Here is a 24028-nt window from a genome sequence, read left to right on the forward strand (position 1 = left end):
AATGTCATCTGGCTGTTCTGCGTGTCTGAGTGAATTATGTGCACAGTTTAACATACAACACGAGTGATGGTCAAGGATTTATCTGCGTCTGCACTGTATGAGGATATGAACACATGAACTTCATCTCCAGAGTTGCTCTGAGAGTTTATTTTACGAGTGTTTTACTGTTTGAGTCAAGCTATCTGCAAACAAGCGTCTTCCCAAAGACCCATCAAAATAAAAGTCCCATTAAATTGAACACTCAGACAAAAAATACTGTAGTGTACTATTGAAAATTGAAGTGCCCTTGTAGTAAATTGATAAACACTGTATACAATAGTAAAGTTCAAAAACAATATAGTAGGAATTTTACTGCAGTTTACTATAGTAAATACTATAGTAACATACAGTAATGTATGTGGACAAATATACCACTATTGTATAGTAAAAAAGGAAAAACACAGAACTTAGAAATATTAAAACAAATTTAGATAATCTAAAAATGATATGGCCTTAATTTATCCATCTGTATGTAACATGAATGTCTTTTGTCAGTTATCTGCCTATTCATAATGAACTACACTTGCACATTTCTGCCTGTGCTACCAAACTTTAAACCTCTCTAGCACCAGTGCTATGTGCAAAAAAGTTCACTTACAGCCTTAACACTAATAATAATTACTGCTTGCCTTTGTTTTATAGCAGTCACGGATAGGCCTATAACCAAATTCAGGCGACCAAAGCTGACACTAGTTAAAATGCTTAGAAGCAAACTTGACCAATCTAAATATGAAATGATTATATTATATTATAATTCAAATGAAATATCTTTTTTTATCTTTGGACAAGTAATTTTTGTACTCAGACAAGTGAATGTCAAATTTACTTGTCCGATGTACAACCACATGACAATGCTTAATGTCAAGCCCTGCAGTATTAGAACAGACTGGGAAGACTGGTACTGCAACAATAGATCATGTGAAAGTATTTTATAACAAAGCATGAAAACCAATTGTAGTACACTCAAAAACAAAATCATGATCATTAAAAAGTTATGCCCTTTTACAAGTCTGATCCAGGACTGCTCAGAACAGCCACTTGGCAGTAGCATCAAGTTTAATACTCCTTATTAAACACATTTCAATAGGTTGTGTGATAATGCATAACTTTTCATGATGGCCATATCCACTGCAACTTTATTAAGACACCGGGCATGGGAACACTGTTCAAATCAGCATATGAAATCACAAATGTCCTACACTTAGATTTACAACTAAAATCATGTGAATTTCAAAATCAAGTCCCTATCAAAACAGACCTGCTATCTAATCTGTGGGTCATTACCTATCAGTTAAAACTCACTGTTTTATAGCACCTTTGGAAGGCAGTTGCATGTAATGCAGCCATATTTCACTTTCGTTTTGTAGGTGTAATGCAATAATGGCATATGGCTGCATTACATGCAACTGCCTTTTTCAAAGGTGAATGTATTTGCATCAAGAGTACAGTTCCCAACAAAATGAAGAAACACCACTTAGAGATGAATTTCAGGCCTTGCAGCATAGTTGTCATTACCCTCACTATTAAAAAAATGACTCCATCTGCCAACATATTATATATACTGTGAATCCCTGACGAATAGTATTTCTCAACAACAAAAACATTAGAGATTGAGGGAACACTTAATTAAGTTCAGGCATGCAGAAAAAAAAAAAAACACACTGTGGTTTTGTAGTCAAACCACTTATTGTGTATCATGCATCTGCCTATGCTTTAGTGGGTTTAATGATCATGCTCAAGTTCAAAATCATATGGATCCTGTTTGGTTAAACCTGTGTTGGTGCAAAATGCCTCTGTCTGCACTGGAAATTACAACAAGATTATCACTTTCCTCTATATTAGGATGTAACTACATTTTCTAAAAACATGCTTAGGGCTTGCTTGTGCCACTGTGATACTAAGGTGTTGGGATGGTTGCCAGGGGGTTGCTGGGGTTTTCCTAAATCTGATCGCTTAATAGATTTACCTACAATTATGGTGATGTTTGAATTTAACAAACATGCTAACTATGAATGGTACATGTACATTAACAAAGACTTAATGAATCAAGAATAGATTTAACAAGACCTCAAAAAGGCTCAATGTTACTATTTAACTGTCTGCAAGCATTAAAGTGAGTGATATAACTGTTCTTACTTAAATTAACTATTTAAAGTGACCATAGGCCACCTCTGAATCTACACATCTGATAATGCTTATATATATTATATGCTAATAATATTCAATAGGTGTCTTTATACAATCATTCCAGCAACGTGATTTAAACTGTGATCACATTTGACACTTACCTTTAGCCGTTTGACGACTTCATCATTACTGATTTTATCAGTAATTTCTTTGACACCCATTGGGTAGTTAATCTTTCCGTCCCCCGCAGGTCTCTGCTGCTGAGGCTGTTGCGGGAACTCCATCATCTTTCTCCAGACAGACGGTCCTCTACTGGCCTCTATGGGCAACGACACTAAAGTTCAGCGTACAAACCCACCACACCACTACAAAAACACTAAAAAGCACCTCATGTTCTCTTGTCTGCTACTCTTTTGACGCGTGTTTAACCCCTCTAAAACCATAGAATTATATAGAAACATTGCACACTACTGTTTTCGGAAATTCATGAAATAAAAACGCGAAGCTAATGAAGCTAACGGCAACACTAGCCTGAACGCTAACGAGACCAGCTCGGCCACCCGCGCTTTAACACTAAAACAAAAAATACTCTAACACTTACTTTCCTGACATGGCTATCCATACAACATAACTATTCCGACATAATTCCACTCGTTTGGAAAATAAAATACAATTTAAAATACATTGTAGACTAAAACAGTTATTTGAGCGGCTAATGGCCTAGCCGTCAGGCCTCAAACTATTGAACAAACATCCAGCCAACACTCACATTTAACGTTACCTGTTACAATAACAACCAGCAGTTTACTATAATCCCAAATGCATTTATTCCAGATGTATCACTCGATACCTCTCCTTAGTGGACGTTATCCTAACTTTAGACGCTAGGATATCTGAACTGTTTACTTGTTTTCTCTCTCTAAGTTCACTCAGCGAGGCAAAACACCGACCACCAACTTGACCATCCCATATAAACTGTGTGAATTAAACTCTCCCGAGCAACCCCAACCGCCCCTTAGCCTCATACAAACAAATACCCCGTCATTACCTCACGGATAAGTCGTTGTTTTAATTCATTAGTCAGGTTCGGGTACGGGTTTGGATATTTTTTTAGTTTCGGGCACAAAGCTCCGTCTCTTTCATACAGGGATGTATGAACGTCCTCGCGTGGAACGTGGGGACGCAGCTCCCCCGTTGGCTGAAAATTGGTATTGCGGCTCAACGATGGAGGGAGAAATATTACCGTACGGATTAGAAAAGAAGCGTTTTACTGTACGTCAAATGTAGTGAATGTAACTTACCGTAAATGTTAGAAAAAACGCACGTATTAATTCAACCAGAGTTTAGCTTTAAGGCAAAATCCCACGAATTAAAAAATATTTTATATCAAACATGTGGGCGCAAAATGCGTCTGTTGTCTAACATTTGGTATATTTTATTTCAAATAGCGTAAAGGAACACGGGGCAAACATTGCCCTTACACAAATAACAGATAAGTAACTAGTCGCATACTGTTTTCAACACATCACGAATTCGAATAAAATTTGACTGATCTACTCCTGTGGCACGTACATGTAATGGGCAAAATATCACAACACATGCTCGTGCTCTTTCCATCCACAAGAGGCGCTGCAGGATTTTCCAACCCCGTTGAGAGTTGTTCGGCTGGTTTTCTCCTACTTTTCCTTTCCTGTAGTAAAAACAGTAAACAGTGGATCGATGGTCGGTGTCTTGTAAACCTGGAACAGCAGAATGCCAAAGAAAAAGAAAAACGGACAGAGTCCTTCTCGAGGCACGAGGCAGAGGGCCGAGTACGGGAGCGGTCCCGAGAGTGAGAGTCGAGCACACGGGACGAATGGCTCTGCTGTGACCCAGGCGGACTCATCATGGGGATATAGTAACTACTTTGGGTGCACGCTGCCCAGCAGCGGTCAGTCGGGATCTCAAAGCCGAGACAAAGTCATCCAGGGAATGCAAGAAATGTTTTCACATCTGGATCCTGAAGTTATTTATATGGTGCTGTCAGAGTCAGATTTTAAAGGTAAATTGTCACCACTTACTGCGATTTTGCCAAATGATTTTGTTTGTTACAAGGTAAATTACAGGTTAATTTGATTGTACATAGTGTGCGTTTATTGTTAGTTGTTTTGAGATACAGACAGTAAGTACACTAGACTTGTTTTGTATGTAATATTTATGAAACATTGATAATCCTAGATTACAAAAATATCCTGGACTTCTTTCATCCTGTAGTATACATATTTATTCTTTAACGTCTTGTTTTTTTCACCACTGTATTTTTAGTTGAAAATGCAATGGATTCTCTTTTGGAGCTGTCAAATGCTGCTGAAGGCACAGACCTGCCCCCTCCTCATGTCTCAGGGTTCGAGCAGGCGGCTGCTCTACTGGGAGCAAGCCACAGTCAAACAGAACTTCGCAGTGGAACAGCGCAGAGCTTTACTTGTTCAAACCAGCCTGCATCTCAACCGAAGGTCATCCCTGATGAAACACACTTCACAGAAGACTCAGATACGCTCCTAGATCAGGAACTTGAAACGTTTACATCACAAGCTACTCCTATAATGTCCTCCATACCGCTCTCTGCTCTGCCTCCTCCTTCTCAGTCAATCCCTCTCTCCTCTCTGCCTCCTACATCCCAGACTCATTTTCCTGCTGCTCCAACCTTATCAGAGCTCGAACAGTTAAACCAAGAAAGCAACCCTGAATGTGTCTCTGTGGCTGGCAGTTCACCAGTCAATGAACTGAGTTTTGGCGGCGGTTGTATTCCTGAGCAGAAAAACATATCTCTTGACTTTAGTCATCTAACAGTGGATGCCAGCTCAGGTGAACAGCGGCCGTCTGCCTTCCAGGTGTACCGCAGGCCTGATCAACTTCCTACCAACACACATGTTTCTGCAGTCAGCCGGTATAGTGAAGAACTCCGCACACCAGCCATGTTCTGGAACACACGTGCAGCTGAGTTCAATCCCCGCAATGTTGGGCCGGCCTTCATCACGCCGGTCATGTCTAATCCCACACCCTGGAATATGAACCCCATCTCTGGTGCTCAATGGTTGGCTCAAAGACCTATAAGACAAGCTCCTTTGAAGCCCTCTGCAACTGTACCACAGTCATGGACTATGCCCACGAAAAAACGTCTTAAATTGGAGGGTCATGTGCTGGTGTTACTTAGAGGGGCTCCTGGATCAGGAAAAACCACCCTTGCCATGTAAGCAAGACGTCAACGACACAGAAAAAGCTTTGTGCCATGTTAATAGACCAATATTATAGCCAGAATCAGCTGATATGAATTGCAAAAACACCTTATAAAGTGTCTATAGGTTTGTTTTATTTAAAGTTTTTATCTCTTCTTGTTTTCAAGGGCTTTGCTGGATCATAACCCAGGAGGGGTTGTTTCGAGCACTGACAAATATTTTACTCGAAATGGACATTACCATTACGAGCCACATTTACTAGGAGAGGCTCATGAGTGGAATCAAAAGAGAGGTGAGTTATACACAGGGTCTGTCCATCTCTAGTTAATACAAATCAAATGTCTGGTGTGTACAAATATTTGCAGTTATTTCCCTGTGTGTTCAACTGTTTATCTGTCAATTAAATAAACAGCCTGATCTCATGCGATGTCTTTCTGGTGAACAATTTGTACACTTTTCAGCAAAAGAGGCTTTTGAAAAATGCCAAACGCCCATCATAATAGACAACACAAATATGCAGTGTTGGGAGATGAAACCATACGTTGCCATGGTGAGCAGTTTATAATAAAACATATATATGAAATAAAATCTAAATGCACAGTAGTAGCCGAGAGTAGGGTTGGGAATCGAAAATCAATTCCAATCGAAAGTCTAGGAATCGGATCGGAATCGAAAGGAATAGGGTACTTGATTAAAATTTGAATTCCTCTTATCAATTCCTGTGGGCATGTTTTAAGAAAAATACATGTGTTGCATGATCTGATGATATCGCAATAAAGGGCCTTATGAAAATGATCCATATTTTTACTATAGTAAGCATGGTTTAACTATAGTATTTGCATTAAAGCACAGGAATCAGAAATAAACCATAGTTTCATAATAGTTACTACAGTTTAACCATGATGTAATTCAACCTGGTTCTATGTGTATATACAGTTAGGGCCATAAAAGAGGCACATTTTTTGTTATTTTAGCTGTGTATCAATATGTTTTCGAGTTACAGTTTTATAATAGATATTGTCTTAAAGTGCACACTCTCATCTTTATTTAGAGTGTATTCACATCCAGATTAGCTGAAGGATTTAGGAATTACAGCTCTTTAATATGAAGCGCATTACCCTTTTTCAAGGGACCAAAAGTAATTGGACAGTTGAATGAAAAGCTGTTTTATTCACATGTATGGGCTTTTCCTTAAATAATTTTGTCATAAATGAAGCATGTTAAAGGTCTAGAGTTGATTCTACATGTGGTGCATTTGGAAGCTGTTGCTGTGAACCCACATCATGGGGTTCAGGGAGATCGCCATGCAAGTGAAACACTACACATCCGTCAGAAAGATGCCAGGAACATTAAGAGCGGCCAAATCAACAATTTGGGACATTCTGGGGGGGAAAAAACACACAGCTGAGCTCAGTAACAAAACAATCCTAGGTGTCCATATGAGATAAAAGTGGTGGATGATGACATTATCCTCTCCATGATAAAGAAAAACATCTTCACAACTTCCAGACAAGTGAAGAATTAATCCGGATGCTTCTGTCTTCTGTTACATCACCAAAAAAACACCAGTGACCCAGTGCCTGAGGACGTCATGCATGGAAATGGAATCACACTGCCTAAACACTATTTTACTGAAGATGTTGTATGCTCATATCATGAGATATTCCAAGCCTTCTCCATATCTTTTATTCTTTTTAGTCTTATGCAGGCTGAAATTAATTTGATCTCTCCAAAAAAATGCTTTCTAGAGCTTGTTCGGCTATTTCAGAAGTCTAATCTACCCATCCTATTCTTGAGGCTTTTGCACCTTGTTGTGAACCCTCTCTATTTTTTCCTTGTATTCTCTTTATTGTTTTGATTGACAAACATTGACATATTTACCTCTTGGAGAGTGTTCTTCACTTGTCCGGACGTTGTGAAGGTGTTTTTCTTTATCATGGAGAGGATAATGTCATCATCCACCACTTTTATCTGATATGGACGCCCAGGATTGTTTTGTTACTGAGCTCAGCGGTGTGTTTTTTTTTTCTTAGAATGTACCAAATTGTTGATTTGGCCGCTCTTAATGTTCCTGGCATCTTTCTGACGGATGTGTAGTGTTTTTGAAATCTAACTATGGTCTGTTTCACTTGCATGTCGATCTCCCTGAACCCCATGATGTGGGTTCACAGCAACAGCTTCCAAATGCAAACACCACATGTAGAATCAACTCCAGACCTTTAACATGCTTCATTTATGACAAAATTATTTAAGGAAAAGCCCATACTTGTGAATAAAACAGCTTTTTATTCAACTGTCCAATTACTTTTGGTCCCTTGAAAAAGGGGTGCGCTTCATATTAAAGAGCTGTAATTCCTAAATCCTTCAGCTAATCTGGATGTGAATACACTCTAAATAAAGCTGAGAGTGTGCATTTAAGACAATATTTATAAAACTGTAACTCGAAAACACATTGATACACAGCTAAAATAACAAAAAATGTGCCTCTGTCCAAATATTTATGGCCCTAACTGTATACACAAAACCAGTCAATAAGCAGGCTAATAACCATACAGGTTGATATCTAAATGTTTTACTTCAACTGTGGAATCGAAACTGGGAATCGATAAGAATCTAAATGGATAAGCAGAATCAGAATTGGAATCGATAAAATTCAAACGATTCCCAACCCTAGCCGACAATTTAATTTAATTAATTTAATCTTTTATCATCGGCAGATATAACTTAATAATCGTATCGGCTATCGTATCGGTGTAGAAATTTAGTATTGGTGCATCTCTAATTTCAATTGTAAAAGATGTGCTGTGGCTTTGCTTGGCTTGGCTTTTGATTAAAAGTACATTTATATTTATGTCACACACATGTTGTTTTTGATTTATTCACTGTGGAATGTTTCATACTTACCTGCACACACATACTTACAGTGTGATGTGCATTTGATTTGACACACAAATGTAAATGTAGCTCACGCAGACTTAAACAGGTTCATTGTGCTGATCATAGGCTGTTCCTTTTCCTAGGCACAAAAATACAGGTATAGGGTGCTTTTTCGTGAGCCAGATACCTGGTGGAAAGCCAAACCCAGAGAGCTGGAGAAGTATGTTTATACATGACCACAAATAACCATTAACCACATTTACTTACATGAAACTCATTATGCACTGTTGGAATCACTGTAATGTTTTTATATCTCCAAACTACTCTTGAAGTATGAATAACAAATACTAGCATACAACTGTAATCCATAGCTTCACATAATCACTTAATCGCAAAGAAACTGACTCTCCTTTATCCTCTCTATGAAGGCGCACAAGACACCAAGTATCAAAAGAAAAGATCAGACATATGCTGGATCGATATGACAGATTTGTCTCTGTCCAAAGCATCATGAATTCACATAAAGCAGAACCTGTACCAAGTGTTGTGGACTTAACTCAAGCTGATGCTGGCCAACCACAGTAAGCACTCGCATTACATTACATGTTATTGATGTTTTTATTTCTTTATTTTTATAAATAAAAAATTACATATTTTAATTTATTTCTTTTAGGGAGTCTTTCCTTCCTGGCATCAGCCATCCTGATCTTGTTGGTGACTCTGAGTTAAGCAAACTGAATCCATATCTTTCCTCATCACTGCCTGATGTGTCCTCAGTTAGACAGATGTTCGGTACTTCCACTGGTGAAGAAGAAGGTAAAATGGGATCCTTCGGTTCTAAGGAGCCAATGCTGTTTTGTGAGAATGCTCTGGAAGGGTCGGGGACGCCACTGTCTGACCTGCTTGATGGAGAAGATTTGGATGTGGAGCTGGATGCCTGTCTTGTGGACACCGGGACATCTAAAGAGAAGTTTCTAGAGCAGCCTGTAGCATTTTCAGAGTCCATTGATCAACGAGTAAAAAGGGACAGAGCGTATGTTAGAAGTGTACCGGGAGTAAATATCATGGATCGACTTGTGAACTTTAACTCCAGTGATGGGCCTTTAGAGCAGGAAAAGGAGAGGGAATGTGAAAATGAGCCTCTTTCTGAGGACAATGTAGTTCGACCAGAGCTGTTGGATTTTGTGGGAGACTGGCCAATGGAATCTCAAGCCCAGCGGCAAGGAAGACAACAAAGCTCAAAGAATCGCTCTGTAAAGAACGTGGAGTCTAGTGCGGTGGAAGACATAGAGAATGTTTCTTCTGATGAGGAGAAGCAGTATGGTACTGACGACCTTAAGGAAGCTGAATTTCAAAAACTTATAGATCTTCTACAAGGAAACTCATCTCCAGCTTCTCAACATTCCTCATTTTGGGGTGGAAAAGAGGAGGACTTGACTTTGGAGACCAGGTCTGAGCTCCCTGACTGTGTGCAGAAGTTCTCAGAATGCACTGACCCAAGTCAAGATTTGTTGAGTTCTCCAATTCCCACAAAACAAGAAGAACAGACCGAGCAGTCAGATCCAGTGTCTGCTGAGGACACACAGGAGAAGGTTGAGGAGGCGGAGCTTGCTGTGCCGGCGGATAATAGCAGCATGAGCCCCAACATACAAGGAAATCAGTGTTTAAGGGGTGGTTTAGAATCTGAAAGCAGTCTGGAAAGACGGAGAGGGCTTAATCGAAGATCAGGAAAATCTTGTAAACTGGCACTTACCTTCACCAATCAATGTCCCTCCTCACCACCCTCACAATCTTCAGTTATTTCACACCTTCTCCCTGATCCCACACCATCACTGGTGTCATGTTCCAGTGCTTCAACCCAAACACACCCTCAGGACTTTGCTCTGATTTGGCGAATTGACCAGCACAAATGTACTTCAGAAGATTTTACTGGTGGTGCTTTGGTTATATTAGAAGGTAACTCTTTGCATTTCAATCCAAAAACGAAAGAAGAGCAGTCTGCCTGCCAACAGGGGGTGCCATATTGTGTTGTCCACGAGAAAGGCTCTCAGGTAGAAGAGAATGAATTTAAGGAATGCCACTCCAAACAGTACAACCTTGAGATTCTAAGTCGTCACTTCAGACGTGTCTCCATGGACATCCTGGAGGACCTTTATGAGAAGTGCCATCAAGATATGGAATGGACAACTAATTTGTTGCTAGATTCAGGAGAACAGCTATATAAAGAAGACGAGGAGGCTGAATTGGGGTCTCTTCATCCTGTGGATGCGGAGAAAGATCTGTCCATAGAAAAAGTGATGGGCTCAGATGTTGACCATGCCAGAGATGACCAAAATGTGGACTCAAACAAAAGTTCACCAAGTAGCATCAGTCCCAAGTCACAAGAAACTAACTTTAGTGACTTGAGCCAGGCTGATGATGATTGGAGCACTGGACAAAGTTCACAAAGTGAAGCTGAAGGTTCTGATGAGGGTGTCAGCATGAAACGTGAGTCATCCATTGTAGACCAACCAACAGAAGACACTGGTGCACACCTAGAGGTTCCAGTAGCTAATGTTGAAGTGCCAAATAAAACAGATCCAAGCCAGATAGAGACAATAGTTACTGAAAGTGAGCCAGTTGTTCAATGCATGGAGGGAGAATTGGAGGAATGGAGTGAGGAGGATGGAGTGGAGAAAGAAAAGGAAGATGAAGAGATGAGACCAGAAGTGGATGCCATAGCGCAGTTACTCCTGCGTCAGGTTGATGAAATTGAGCGCAAGGAGGAGGAGGCGAGGAAGGAATGTGAAAAGGAGAGAAGGAGAACTGAACTGGAAAGAAGAAAGCCAAATACAATGTACATTCAGACTCTGGAGCTAAAGCTTCCAACTGAACTTGCATTGCAGCTCACTGAGCTGTTTGGACCTGTAGGGGTCAGTCCAGGTAACCAATAATCTGATCAACAAATTGTTAAAAATAAGATATCTCTTGTTGTCTTTAAAGGGATTAAGAATCATCTTTATCTATAAAGAATCTGTCATAATTTATTTACCCTAATGTCGTTCAAAACCTGTACACAGTATTACTCTTCTTTCTGTTGAACACAAATAAGATATGTTTAGAAATGTCTCAGTGGTTTTGTGTCCATACAATGTAAGTCAATGGGTTGTTGTTTGGTTTAGGTCTTCCCAAAAAAGCATATCACGATCTTCATAACAAAGAATCTCGATCCACGATCTGAATTGAAATACAGGGCTGTACATTCACTTTTTTGCACATTGCACTGGTGCTACAGAGGTTTAAAGTTTTGTAGCACAGGCCAAACAGTTGTACATGTAGCACAAGTATAAAACGTCTGTTATCATCACAAAACACAAATGCAGATCATCACATAAATAGACTGGTTAACAGAAAAAGTATATGTTATATACAAATTGATCAATTAGCACCATATAATTTTTAGTTTACCCATTTTTTATTGTTCTGTGTTGTCCATTTTTTACTATACAATAGTAATATATTTGTCCACATAAAAATACTGTAGTAGCCTTACTATAGTATTTACTAGGCCTATAGTAAACTGCAGTAAAATACCTAGATATTATAGTGTTTTTGAACCTTACTATAGTAAATATTAAAGTATACTACAGTTGATCAATTTACAACAAGAATACTATAGAACACTACAATATTTTTTTCATTTGAGCGTTTAGGTTAACCTGTGTTCCATTTTGACGGGTCGTCGTGAAGACGCTTCAATAGACACTTGAGTTTCAGTGTGTGTAGTTCAGTGACGATAGTCTTTCTCAAACAGTGAAAACTCGTTTATGTCCTCATACAGTGAGAGACATACAAATCCATGAGGGTCACGTGTGTAGCACGTTAAACTGCAACACATTCACTCACACACGCCGAACCGGGAGATGACGGATTTAAATAGCAGGATTCCGCGTCCACATCACGGAAACCATAGGGCTCTAGATATAGGCTATATGAACTCAATGCAGCCGGGAAACGAGTTTCAATCGCAAAACAGATTAAAACTAAATAAATTAGCGGTGCGCCATCGATTATCGTCACATACTAACAAGCACAAACACACTTCACACAGACAAGCTGCTCTGTCTAATGCACGTGCAAATCTGTATCGCACGCATGAGTGATTGGAAAGCACATAGAGCTCTCTGCTCTCATGGTGCTTCAATGTCATACGCCAATGAGTCTGTACAGCGCTGAATGATGTCGAACAAACCTCTTGTTTTAGACGACAGACAAGATCAAGATCATCCACGCGATTCCATTGAAAAGTGGATTGCGGACGCCTTCAAGATCGTCAGGTTTCCCAACACTAGTTTGGTTACCAATGTTTTTTCAAATATCTTAAATGTTCTGCAGAAGAAAGAAAGTAAATGAGGATGAAAAGAAAGAAATTGAAGACTTCATTTTTGGATGAACTATCCCCTTCTCATTCACGCATTTACAGTGTATTCAAATGATCTTTTTCGTCTTCATGTGGATGCAGGTGCCTTTTCATCAGATGATTGTGCAGTGCAAATAGACCTAAACTTGGCCAAACTTCTGCACCAGAAATGGAAAGAAACTATCCAAGTAAGTTGCATGTCTTGATCTTCTTATCCGTACAATGTTTGGATATTAACCTGCTATTCTGATGTATGATGTAGAATTTAGCTAGTGTCTGTTGTCTTTGGCAGGAGAAGCACAGACTGGCTGCCCTGTCCTATCAGCAACTGCAAGAGAGTGAGACAATTTACTTCTTAATACTGCAATATGTCACGTTTTTAACAAATATCAGTTATTGAGAAAGAATGCAAAAATCAATGTTCAAACCCGTCTTATTCTTGGTTCACAAAGGCAAGCTTATATTTTTTTAGGGCTGTCAAACGATTAATCGCATCCAGATTAAGAGTTTGTGTTTACATAATATATATCTGTGTACTGTGCATAATAATTTTGTATTTATTAACACATACACATAGATGCATATATTTAAGAAAAATCTCAAAATTAATAAACATTTATATACAATTTCAATTATTGGTAAATATAAATAAATACATGTAAATATTTCCTAAATATGTATTCATGTGTATGTGTTTGTATTTATAAATACAAAATTAATATGCACGGTACACAGACATACAGTATATTAGGTAAACACAAACTTTTACTCTGGATGCGATTAATCGCGATTAATCGTTTGACAGCCCTAATTTTTTTTATTTAAGTTTTGCGTAAAGTATAATTTTGATGCATTTGACTTCAACACACGTAAGCATATGTAAAGTTACCTACAATTGTATGTTTCAAACAGAGATGGCGATAGAGGCAAAGACAACTGACTGCTTTTTTAAAGGGATAAGTCACACAAAAATGAAAATTCTTTCATTTACTCAACCTCAACTTGTTTCAAACCTGTATAAATTTCTTATAAAGATACTTGAAGAATGTGTGAGATCAAACAGTGGGGGCACCATTGACTACCATAGTAGTGTTTTCTTACTATGGTAGTCAATAGTGCCCCAGAACTATTTGGTTACAGACATTCCTCTAAATATCTTTCTTTGTGTTCAGCAGAACAACTAAAATCATACAGGTTGAAACGACTTGAGGGTGAGTAAATAATGACAGAAGTTTCATTTTAGGTAAACTGTCTCTTTAAAACAATCACAGACAGTCATTTTCTTATGTTAGTATCACTAATATGCATCCTATGAAAAATGTGTTACATACACTTAATAGCACTTTGGATATAATTGTTTGACTTTTTTACATTTAGTCTTGTCGATTTCATCAACTTATTGAAATTTTGCAATAATTCCATTTAGTCACTACTTCCTGTACCTTACTTCTCTTGATACATCCCTTTCTTTTCCTCTGTCTATTTACATATTCATTGACCAGTGCAAAACACACACTATAAATATTTTTTCTCTGTCTGTTATTTTCTGTCCTTTCATTCATGTCTCCATGGTAATGAAGATACCGACCATTGGGGTGAACCACAGGGAAGCAAAGGTTTGTATGAAGATGCTCCTTTTATGGACCACTGGAGTGTGTCCTGTCCCACCGTCTCTCTGAGGGACATCATGATTGAAGAGCAGGTGATGCAAGACAGCATAGAGAAGGTAATACTTATACTTTACATAAACACTCATTTAGTCATTAGAACTGTAAAGGGAGGAGGTAACATTGAGCCATATCTGTGATTCAGTCCAGGTCAAGCCGGAAAGATCTGAATAAGAAAGACAGCGCAGCCAAGCTGAAGGAGTACCAACTCTTCTCGATGTTCCCCACCATAGACCGACATTTTCTGAGGGACATCTTTAGAGATCACAAGTGAGTATGAGATTCTAAGGTCATTTGATTATAGGGAGCATTGAAGGTGAGGTTGTTTAAAGCTCAGGGCGGAGTGGGGTGCAGTTTGCATTTTAATACAATTTGCAGAGAGGGCACTTGTATAGGAGCTAGGACCCAGGACACATTAGTGCATCCCATACGAAACTCATGTTTGTGGAAACGTGACATTGATATGGTCCTCTCCCCTTCACAACAATTTTGCAGGATATTATACAGCTTTAATTTTGCATACTTTAACTGCATCTTGCTTTGCTGAGATTACGAAGTTATCCATGTTCCAAATATTTATTCCTTGGATTCTTCTGTCCTCCCATCTCCTCATTGCGTGTTTTCCTGAAAAGCAAATGAAAATGCACAGTTTATGAAATGAGAAGCAACTCATTAGCCCAGATTGAACCAAGGTAAATGTGCCTGTTGTAAGTGTGCTGAAAGTCAATTAGAGTCTGTTGTGAAATGACTGTTAATGGTTGTAACATGATGTTACAACATGTTTAACGTCTATAATGTGATGTACATTACTGTGCAAAAGTCTATTAAGATACAAACAGAAATACGTATGTGCACAAAATAAAAAAAACAATTTATAGAATAAAATTATGGGAGGCAAATCCTGCCAAATTTAAATAAATAAATTAAACGATGAAAATGAAAACCAGATTAGCAATTTCATTATACACAACTGCGTGCACAATATGTGCCAAAATGAAAAATAAAATAAAATAATTTTATTTTCATTTTTACACTGACAATGCGTTGTCCCTGTCAAATTGAAAAAGAAAATTCAATTGGTGATTTGACATTTCATTTTCACTAAAATCTCGAGGCAAGACTGCCAATTTGAAAATGAAAAGGCAAATGTGAAAAATAAATTGTAAAAACATTTTTTACAAAGGTTTTATTAATGTTCACGCAATAATACTGACACAATTCAAATTAAAATGTCAACTTTGATTTTCATTTTATTTTATTTTCTCTTCTCTTTTATTTCATTTTCGTTTTCATTTTCTTTTTCTTGTTCACGGTTATGCAAATTACATGTTAATTAGTGGGTGTGGACGAGCGTCTGCATTACTGGGAACGCCCACAAAAAAGTCATATCCGTTTATTCGAACGAACGTGTGTAGACCTTGTCAGGCGCTTGGCCTTAGCACTTTGTAATGATGACGATGACTGTGCCTGGTGCAATACCGAAAATTGTTGTGTGGTGTTCTGCATCTCTGATAAGTTAACAGACGAACAAACTAAAGCATTGGAGAGCCCGTATCTCTAGCGTGCCCTGAAACATGCCGGAGCGCGATTGTCCCCACTCCGCCGCTGACCTGCTCTTACACTGTACATTACCATCCGCACCCGAGCACGCTATCATCATTACACTGTGACTGCTTTTAAGAAAACATAAACAAAGCGATCTTTCTCAGCACAATAGAATCCATCGTAATGTTCGGTTTGAGGTTGATAAGGTGTGTTTAACCTCACGCGCGCTGTGCGCAGACCAATTCGCTTATGGTATCACAAGAGCGGCTCATATGTGTTTAAATCAGCCCCGCGTACTTCATTCATTATGATTATGAGCCAATCGTTATACAAAGTGCTGCACTATGTTATGAATGCATGTTTTAAATGATGCGCCTGTTTAAATTCCTTGAAGTTCAGCTGTCATACCAAAAAACATCTAATACCTACAACACTTATAAGTGCAGGTCTGTGTCACCGCGCCGTGAGACAAAAAAAACCATTCGAATGAATTAATAGTGCTGTGCGTCATCATTACAAAGCGCTAAGGCCAAGCGCCTGACAAGGTCTAAACACGTTCGTTCGAATAAACGGATATGACGTTTTTTGTGGGCGTTCCCAGTAATGCAGACGCTCGTCCACACCCACTAATTAACATGTAATTTGCATAACTGTGAACAAGAAAAAGAAAAAGAAAATGAAAACGAAAATGAAATAAAAGAGAAGAGAAAATAAAATAAAATGAAAATCAAAGTTTACATTTTAATTTGAATTGTGTCAGTATTATTGCGTGAACATTAATAAAACCTTTGTAAAAAATGTTTTTACAATTTATTTTTCACATTTGCCTTTTCATTTTCAAATTGGCAGTCTTGCCTCGAGATTTTCGTGAAAATGAAATGTCAAATCACCAATTGTATTTTCTTTTTCAATTTGACAGGGACAACGCATTGTCAGTGTAAAAATGAAAATGAAAATAAAATAATTTCATTTTAATTTTAATTTTGGCACATATTGTGCACGCAGTTGTGTATAATGAAATTGCTAATCTGGTTTTCATTTTCATCGTTTAGTTTATTTATTTAAATTTGGCAGGATTTGCCTCCCATATAAAATAGTCTTCTTCGAGCAAAAGTCAGAATTTAGTGTGACCTCTCTTGGCACTAATTTGGAGAGCCAGGTTCCTGATATGCACTAGTTAAAAGGTGCTATGTGTTATTTTTGGAGGATCAATTGACAAAAATGATCTGATCTGGCTGGATTGTGTACTATAATAAAGATATTGAGGAGCAAGATTGTTTATGGCTTCTGTAACCAGTGCAGCGAACCTAAGATAGGTGTGATGTGAAACCATTTGCGACTGCTAATTTTAACTCATGGTGTGCTGTAAAAAACTGAAAAGCCACAATGCCAACCTTTATCTCCAAAGGTTGTTGAAGATGTGGCTTTATTAAGGCTCAATCGTGTAATTATTCGAGATGATCCGTTCGTAATAAATCAGTGTCAAAGAATTCTTTAGTTCTTTTTTTGTATAACTGCATAAATAACCTAAAGGAAACATCTCCCCACCCATGTGCTTGTGTTTGTGTAGTTACTCTCTGGAGCAGACCGAACAGTTTTTGCACGCTCTGTTGGATGACGTGCCGGTCAGAAACGTTGTGGCCTCTGAACCCGCCCTTCAGCGCAATGGCACAAGCAGACCGCAGAGCAAAGAGAGGGTGAGCACTCTTGATACACTTAGTGTTGGGTGTAACTAGTTACTAAGTAATTAGTTACTGTAATTTAATTACTTTCCCTTAAAAAAGTAAAGTAAGGGATTAATCTTATTTGTTCTGTAATTAAATTACAGTTACTTCTGATGTAACTGAATTAAATACTGTGTAATGTATACAATAGTGGAATTGACATTAAAATTCCAAATTTTACTTTAAAATGCATGCATTAATGTATCTTTATCTCATTTGTTATACAAGTCAGTTAATAATTGTACTTTATGTAGTTTTATATGATTTATTTGAATGAATTGAGAGTCGTTTTATGTCTATCCTTGACTCACTTAACTAATCAAGGTTGATATAAGATATAGAAAGTAATTAGTAATAAGTATTTAAATACTTTTTGGAGAGAGTAATTTGTACAGTAAAATCTAGCCACAGGAGGTCACAAGCCAGTGTACTTTTTGTGCCGGTCCCAAGCCCGGATAAATAGAGAGGGTTGTGTCAGGAAGGGCATCCGACATAAAACTTTTGCCAAATCAAATATGCGAATCACTAACATGACTTCCATACCGGATCGGTCGGGGCCCGGGTTAACAACGACCGCCATCGGTGCCGTTGACTTACAGGGCACTGGTGGAAATTGGGCTACTGTTGGTCAAAGGAGAGGAGGAAGGTGTGTTAGAGGAGGAAGGCGTGTCCGTAGGCAGAGAGAGAAGAGGAAAGGCAGGAGTTTCAGACTGAAAGTAGGGACTTTGAATGTTGGTACGTTGACAGGTAAAGGCAGAGAGCTGGTAGATATGATGCAGAGGAGGAAAGTCGACATTCTGTGTGTCCAGGAGACCAGGTGGAAAGGGAGCAAGGCTAGAAGCATTGGAGCAGGGTTTAAACTGTTTTATCATGGTGCGGACAGGAAGAGAAATGGAGTAGGAGTGATCCTGAAGGAGGAGTGTGTGAAGAATGTTCTGGAGGTAAAGAGAGTGTCAGATAGGTTGATGAGTCTGAAGCTGGAAATTGAAGGTGTGATGTTGAATGTTGTCAGTGCTTATGCTCCACAAGTAGGTTGTGAGCAAGAGGAGAAAGACAGATTCTGGAGCGAGTTTGAGGAAGTGATGCAGAGTGTTCCCAGAGGTGAGAGAGTGGTGATAGGCGCAGACTTTAATGGACATGTTGGTGAAGGGAATAGTGGGGATGAGGAAGTGATGGGCAGGTTTGGTCTTCAGGAAAGGAACCCAGAAGGACAGAGGTTGGTAGACTTTGCTAAAAGTATGGAGATGGCTGTGGTGAACACGTACTTTCAGAAGAGGCAGGAACACAGGGTGACATATAAGAGTGGTGGCAGGAGCACACAGGTGGACTATATTTTATGTAGACGCTGTAATCTGATGGAGATTAGCGATTGCAAAGTAGTGGTAGGAGAGAGTGTAGCTAGACAGCATAGGATGGTGGTGTGTAAGATGACTCTGGTGGTGAGGAAGATGAAGAGAGCAAAGGCAGAGCAGAAGACAAAGTGGTGGAAGTTGGAAAAGGAAGAGTGCCGTGTTGTTTTCAGGGAAGAGTTGAGACAGGCTTTAGGTGGTCAGGAGGTGCTTCCAGATGACTGGACTACTACAGCCAAAGTGATCAGGGAGACAGGTAGGAAGGTGCTAGGTGTATCATCTGGAAGGAGAAAAGAAGACAAGGAGACTTGGTGGTGGAATGAGGAAGTTCAGGAGAGTATCCAGAGGAAGAGGTTAGCTAGGAAGAAGTGGGACAGTGAGAGGACGGAGGAAAGTAGACAGGAATATAGGGAGATGCAGCGTGAGGTTAAGATAGAGGTTGCAAAGGCCAAACAGAAAGCTTATGAGGATATGTATGCAAGGTTAGATAGTAAGGAAGGTGAGAGGGATTTGTATCGGTTGGCGAGGCAGAGGGATAGAGATGGAAAGGATGTGCAGCAGGTTAGAGTGATTAAAGATAGAGATGGAAATGTGTTAACAGGTGACAGGAGGGTGAGGGAAAGATGGAAGGAGTACTTTGAGGAACTGATGAATGAGGAAAATGGCAGGGAGAGAAGAGTAGTAGAGGCAAATATTGTTGAGCAGGAAGTAGAAAGGATTAGCAAGGGTGAAGTTAGGAGAGCTTTGAAGAGGATGAAGAGAGGAAAGGCGGTTGGTCCGGATGACATACCAGTGGAGGTATGGAAGTGTCTAGGAGAGATGGCAGTAGAGTTTTTAACTAGGTTGTTCAACGAGGTCTTAGAGAGTGAGAGGATGCCTGAGGAATGGAGGAGAAATGTTTTGGTGCCGATTTTTAAGAACAAGGGAGATGTGCAGAGTTGTGGAAACTACAGAGGTATTAAGCTGATGAGCCATACAATGAAGTTGTGGGAAAGAGTAGTGGAAGCAAGGCTAAGGGGAGAAGTGAGCATTTGTGAGCAGCAGTATGGTTTCATGCCAAGAAAGAGCACTACAGATGCGATATTTGCTTTGAGAAGGTTGGTGGAGAAGTACAGAGAGGGTCAGAAAGAGCTGCATTGTGTCTTTGTAGATTTAGAGAAAGCGTATGACAGGGTGCCAAGAGAGGAGCTGTGGTATTGTATGAGGAGGTCTGGAGTGGCAGAGAAGTATGTTAGAGTGGTGCAGGATATGTATGAGAGCAGTAGGACAGTGGTAAGGTGTGCGGTAGGTGTGACAGAGGAGTTCACGGTGAAGGTGGGACTGCATCAAGGATCGGCTCTGAGCCCCTTCTTGTTTGCGGTGGTGATGGACAGGCTGACAGATGAGGTCAGACAGGAATCTCCATGGACTATGATGTTTGCGGATGATATTGTGATCTGTAGTGAGAGCAGGGAGCAGGTGGAGGAAAGTCTAGAGAGGTGGAGGTTTGCTCTGGAGAGAAGAGGAATGAAGGTTAGTCGCAGCAAGACAGAATACATGTGTGTGAATGAGAGGGATCCAAGTGAAACAGTGAGGTTACAGGGAGAAGAGGTAAAGAAGGTGCAGGATTTTAAGTACTTAGGGTCAACAGTCCAGAGTAATGGGGAGTGTGGAAAAGAGGTGAAGAAGCGTGTGCAGGCAGGTTGGAATGGGTGGAGAAAAGTGTCAGGTCTGTTGTGTGATAAAAGAGTACCAGCAAGAATGAAAGGAAAGGTGTACAGGGCAGTAGTGAGACCAGCGATGTTGTATGGTTTGGAGACAGTTGCACTGAGGAAAAGACAGGAGGAAGAGTTAGAGGTAGCAGAGCTGAAGATGTTGAGGTTCTCTTTGGGAGTGACGAGGATGGATAGGATCAGGAATGAGTACATCAGAGGGACAGCACATGTGAGATGTTTTGGAGACAAAGTTAGAGAGGCCAGGTTGAGATGGTTTGGACATGTTCAGAGGAGGGAGAGTGAATATATCGGTAAAAGGATGCTGAGGTTAGAGCTGCCAGGCAGGAGGCCGAGAGGAAGACCAAAGAGGAGGTTTATGGATGTAGTGAAGGAGGACATGAAGGTAGTCGGTCTGAGAGAAGAGGATGCAGGGGATAGGGCTAGATGGAGGCAGATGATTCGCTGTGGCGACCCCTGAAGGGAACAGCCGAAAGGAAAAGAAGAAGAAGAATTTGTACAGTAATCTAATTACACTATTGAATGTGTAATTAGTAACTAGTAATTAATTACTTTTTCAGAGTAACTTACCCAACACTGTTGACCATAAAGCATTGTGAAATGAAACAAAAGCTGACATCTTTCTTCTCTCAGAAATGGAAACCGAGAGATGTGCAGGCGGAAGCAGCTCAGTTCCAGGATACGGAAGACCCGGAATATGAGGACTTCCGCACAGAGGCAGTGCTGCATAAGCGTCGGCAGATAGAGAGTTTTAACAAAGCGGCTGAAGCCTATAGACAAGGGCGCAAGGACGTGGCCAGTTTCTACGCGCAACAGGTGAAAGAGATGAGCCGTATATAATATACATACTGTTTGACATGATATTCTTGATTTCTTGTTGCGTTTTCATACAGCGACCTCTGGGAAAGTGCTTTATAAATTAAATGTCGCACAATCATTTTTTTATCCTAAAAATATATTTTCCTTTTACATTTGTTTTGCTCAGTTTTATTTGTATGTGCCTATGTGTAGGGCCGCACGCATGGAGAGAAGATGCGTGAAGCAAACCACCTCGCAGCCATGCAGATATTTGAGCGGGTGAACGCTTCGCTCCTGCCTCAGAATATTCTAGATCTTCATGGATTGCATGTGGATGAGGCCATTGATCACCTTTCCAAAGTGCTTGATGAAAAAACATCAGGTAAGTGAATCATGAGCATTTCTCACCGTTTTTCATCACAGGTGTAACTAAAGAATAGAGTATATGTTGAATATGTATTTAATGGACATGTTTTTGGTTAGAGTGGCATCAAGGTTTGTGCGGCCCCCAGCTTTCAGTCATCACTGGAAAAGGCAATCACAGTCAAGGGGGCATGGCACGTATCAGGCCTGCCGTACTAGACTACCTCAAAAGCCATTACTACAGGTATACTCACATAATTTTATGGCTACCTCTTCCTATATAATTATTACCTCACATAATAATCATTACACAAATGTATGCTTCATCATTTCTGTTTTTCTTACAGTTATGCTGAGCCTAAAACTGGGTTGGTGTTGGTCACACTACATTAAATAAGATGCTACAAGTGAAGTGTTTACTTTAGCTGCCTTTAAAGTGTCTTCCCGCAGGTCCAGTGGTAACAGCAACGCTAAAGTGCTTTTGATTTTAAACTACATACATCTCTCTGTGCTCTTTTTGGAATTGTGCATCTCTGCATATTTACTCAGTTATAGTGTATATTGGCTTATATACATTGTTTACTTTGTTTATGGATGTTCCCTTACAATAATAGAACTGATCCCACTTTCTGCTGAGTGTTCTGAATTATAGTGCTGTGATCGCTAGTGAATAATCTCTGAGCTTTACGTAAATGCATTTTGTCAAGGCATGAAGACCACAGATTTTTTGTCTAACCGTACCAGTTATTTGTAAACTGTATAGCAGTAAGCAGAAGGGGGATGTTTTTTAGGTATGTATTATGTTTGATATGTCATTTTATTGTTGTTCATTGATCATGTTTTTGGTTTGTAAACAGTTTTACATGACGTAGCAGCTCATTGTCAGCTGTGTTCAGGAATGTTAAATGAGGACATCAGATTATTAGCACCTTGCTTTCCACAGCATTCCTATATATATCTCATTCATGGAAAATAAATACTAATCTTTGCATTTTAATTTACTGTGTTTGTGAGTAGCATAAAAAGGGCTGTGTCTTAAATAAGAAATGTATTTTTTTATTTTTGAACACTGTTTTTGGGCCACGAGTCAAACATTGTATGTTCCTTTGTAGCGCTGATCTTTCGGTTTTATCTCATCTTTGGCTTTTATACAACCAGTTTAAGATTTTGTGATGTAACATTGTTTTATAGGCATCTTAATGTTGCTATGCAATCACAGTTCTTATGTGTGAGAATTCTCACAACTGTTCTGAAAATATTTTTGATGGAAATTTATATATTGATGGTATATTTTTAATCTTTTCAAGAAATTTTATAGGCGAACTTGCCCGATTAATTTTGTTCATAAATGATGATGAAACAACTAAAGAATAAAGAGTTAACATGTACACATTTTGTTTGTTTAATTTTGGTGAAATTAAAATGCAGTAAAGTGTCGCTAAATGAAACGTAAAGCTTGTCATGATTTTGGGGCTCAAAATCACAGCTGAATTTGTTCAACGTCGTTGTTTCTCTTTGTTTCTATTTCCCCCTGAATCAATAGAAAACGTTGGTGGGGGGAAATATAACTCGGCATGTTGCACGCTCAGTAGCTGACTCAGTTTCAATTAGTAAAGGTCAAATTCTTCCATGATGAATGTAGCAGCTGTGGATGTGCATGCAGTTCCCTTCCACTCCACTATAGGCAGATGCAGTTGACTTGATAAATATTGTTGGAGGTAGAACTGAATGACTTTATTGCAGTTAAAATCGAATGTAAAGCTTTTTAAACAACACACAAACAAACAAAAGGTGTGTTGTGTGTTAATTAAATCACAGAATTATATATCCCTTGATTTTATAAAAAAGTTGCTATACTGTAAAAAAAATCCTGTTAAAAACGGATAACGTACTGGCAGAAAATTACCAGTACATTTTCCCTTTACTTTACAGACATTTCCGTTAATGCTAAAATGTAATTTAATGTAGTGCAAAATGTAAGAAATGAATACAGAAAATTCCTTCATATGAATACAGTATATTGTGCCCTATTTTTACGAATTTAGTGTTTATGATATTTTTATAGTCAGGTTTTCATTGCAAAAAAACTCAACGTATGTTTGAGGTGCAGATAATATAACACTTAAAATAAGATCAGTTTTATATTTTATGACTTTTAGAAATCTTAATAAAATAAATCATAGAAATAGTTCATTTTAATTTCAAATCCATTT

At 39.1% G+C, this 24028-nt stretch overlaps 2 protein-coding genes across 4 annotated transcripts in view; one reads left to right on the forward strand and one right to left on the reverse strand.

The window, feature by feature from the left end:
- The window catches only part of pds5a (PDS5 cohesin associated factor A), a 32918-nt gene extending 29564 nt beyond the window's left edge, over positions 1–3354 (reverse strand). For both annotated transcript variants that reach the window (XM_057331448.1, XM_057331447.1), the window contains exons 1-2: positions 3215–3354; positions 2328–2485 (exon numbers count right to left, since the gene is read on the reverse strand). In XM_057331448.1, coding sequence (XP_057187431.1) covers positions 2328–2453 — 126 coding nt within the window. In that variant the 5' untranslated portion in view covers positions 2454–2485; positions 3215–3354. The remainder of the gene's footprint in view (positions 1–2327; positions 2486–3214) is intronic.
- A 432-nt stretch (positions 3355–3786) lies between these two features.
- n4bp2 (NEDD4 binding protein 2) lies at positions 3787–23251 on the forward strand. 2 transcript variants are annotated; one of them, XM_057331340.1, is made up of 16 exons: positions 3789–4207; positions 4471–5395; positions 5549–5673; positions 5843–5931; positions 8402–8478; positions 8687–8839; positions 8932–11180; positions 12760–12845; positions 12950–12995; positions 14238–14383; positions 14470–14594; positions 17440–17566; positions 21288–21470; positions 21666–21834; positions 21936–22059; positions 22163–23251. In XM_057331340.1, the coding sequence occupies exons 1-16, from the start codon at positions 3919–3921 to the stop codon at positions 22206–22208; spliced, it is 4959 nt and encodes a 1652-aa protein (XP_057187323.1). In that variant the 5' UTR covers positions 3789–3918; the 3' UTR covers positions 22209–23251. The 2 variants fall into 2 exon arrangements, with proteins under 2 accessions (XP_057187325.1, XP_057187323.1); XM_057331342.1 differs by lacking the exons at positions 12950–12995; positions 14238–14383; positions 14470–14594; ... (3 more) ...; positions 21936–22059; positions 22163–23251 and having other exon boundaries at positions 3787–4207; positions 12502–12768.
- Positions 23252–24028: the final 777 nt, after the last annotated feature.

This window comes from Triplophysa rosa, linkage group LG4 (genome assembly GCF_024868665.1).
Source record: "Triplophysa rosa linkage group LG4, Trosa_1v2, whole genome shotgun sequence".
NCBI classification, from domain to species: Eukaryota; Metazoa; Chordata; class Actinopteri; order Cypriniformes; family Nemacheilidae; genus Triplophysa; species Triplophysa rosa.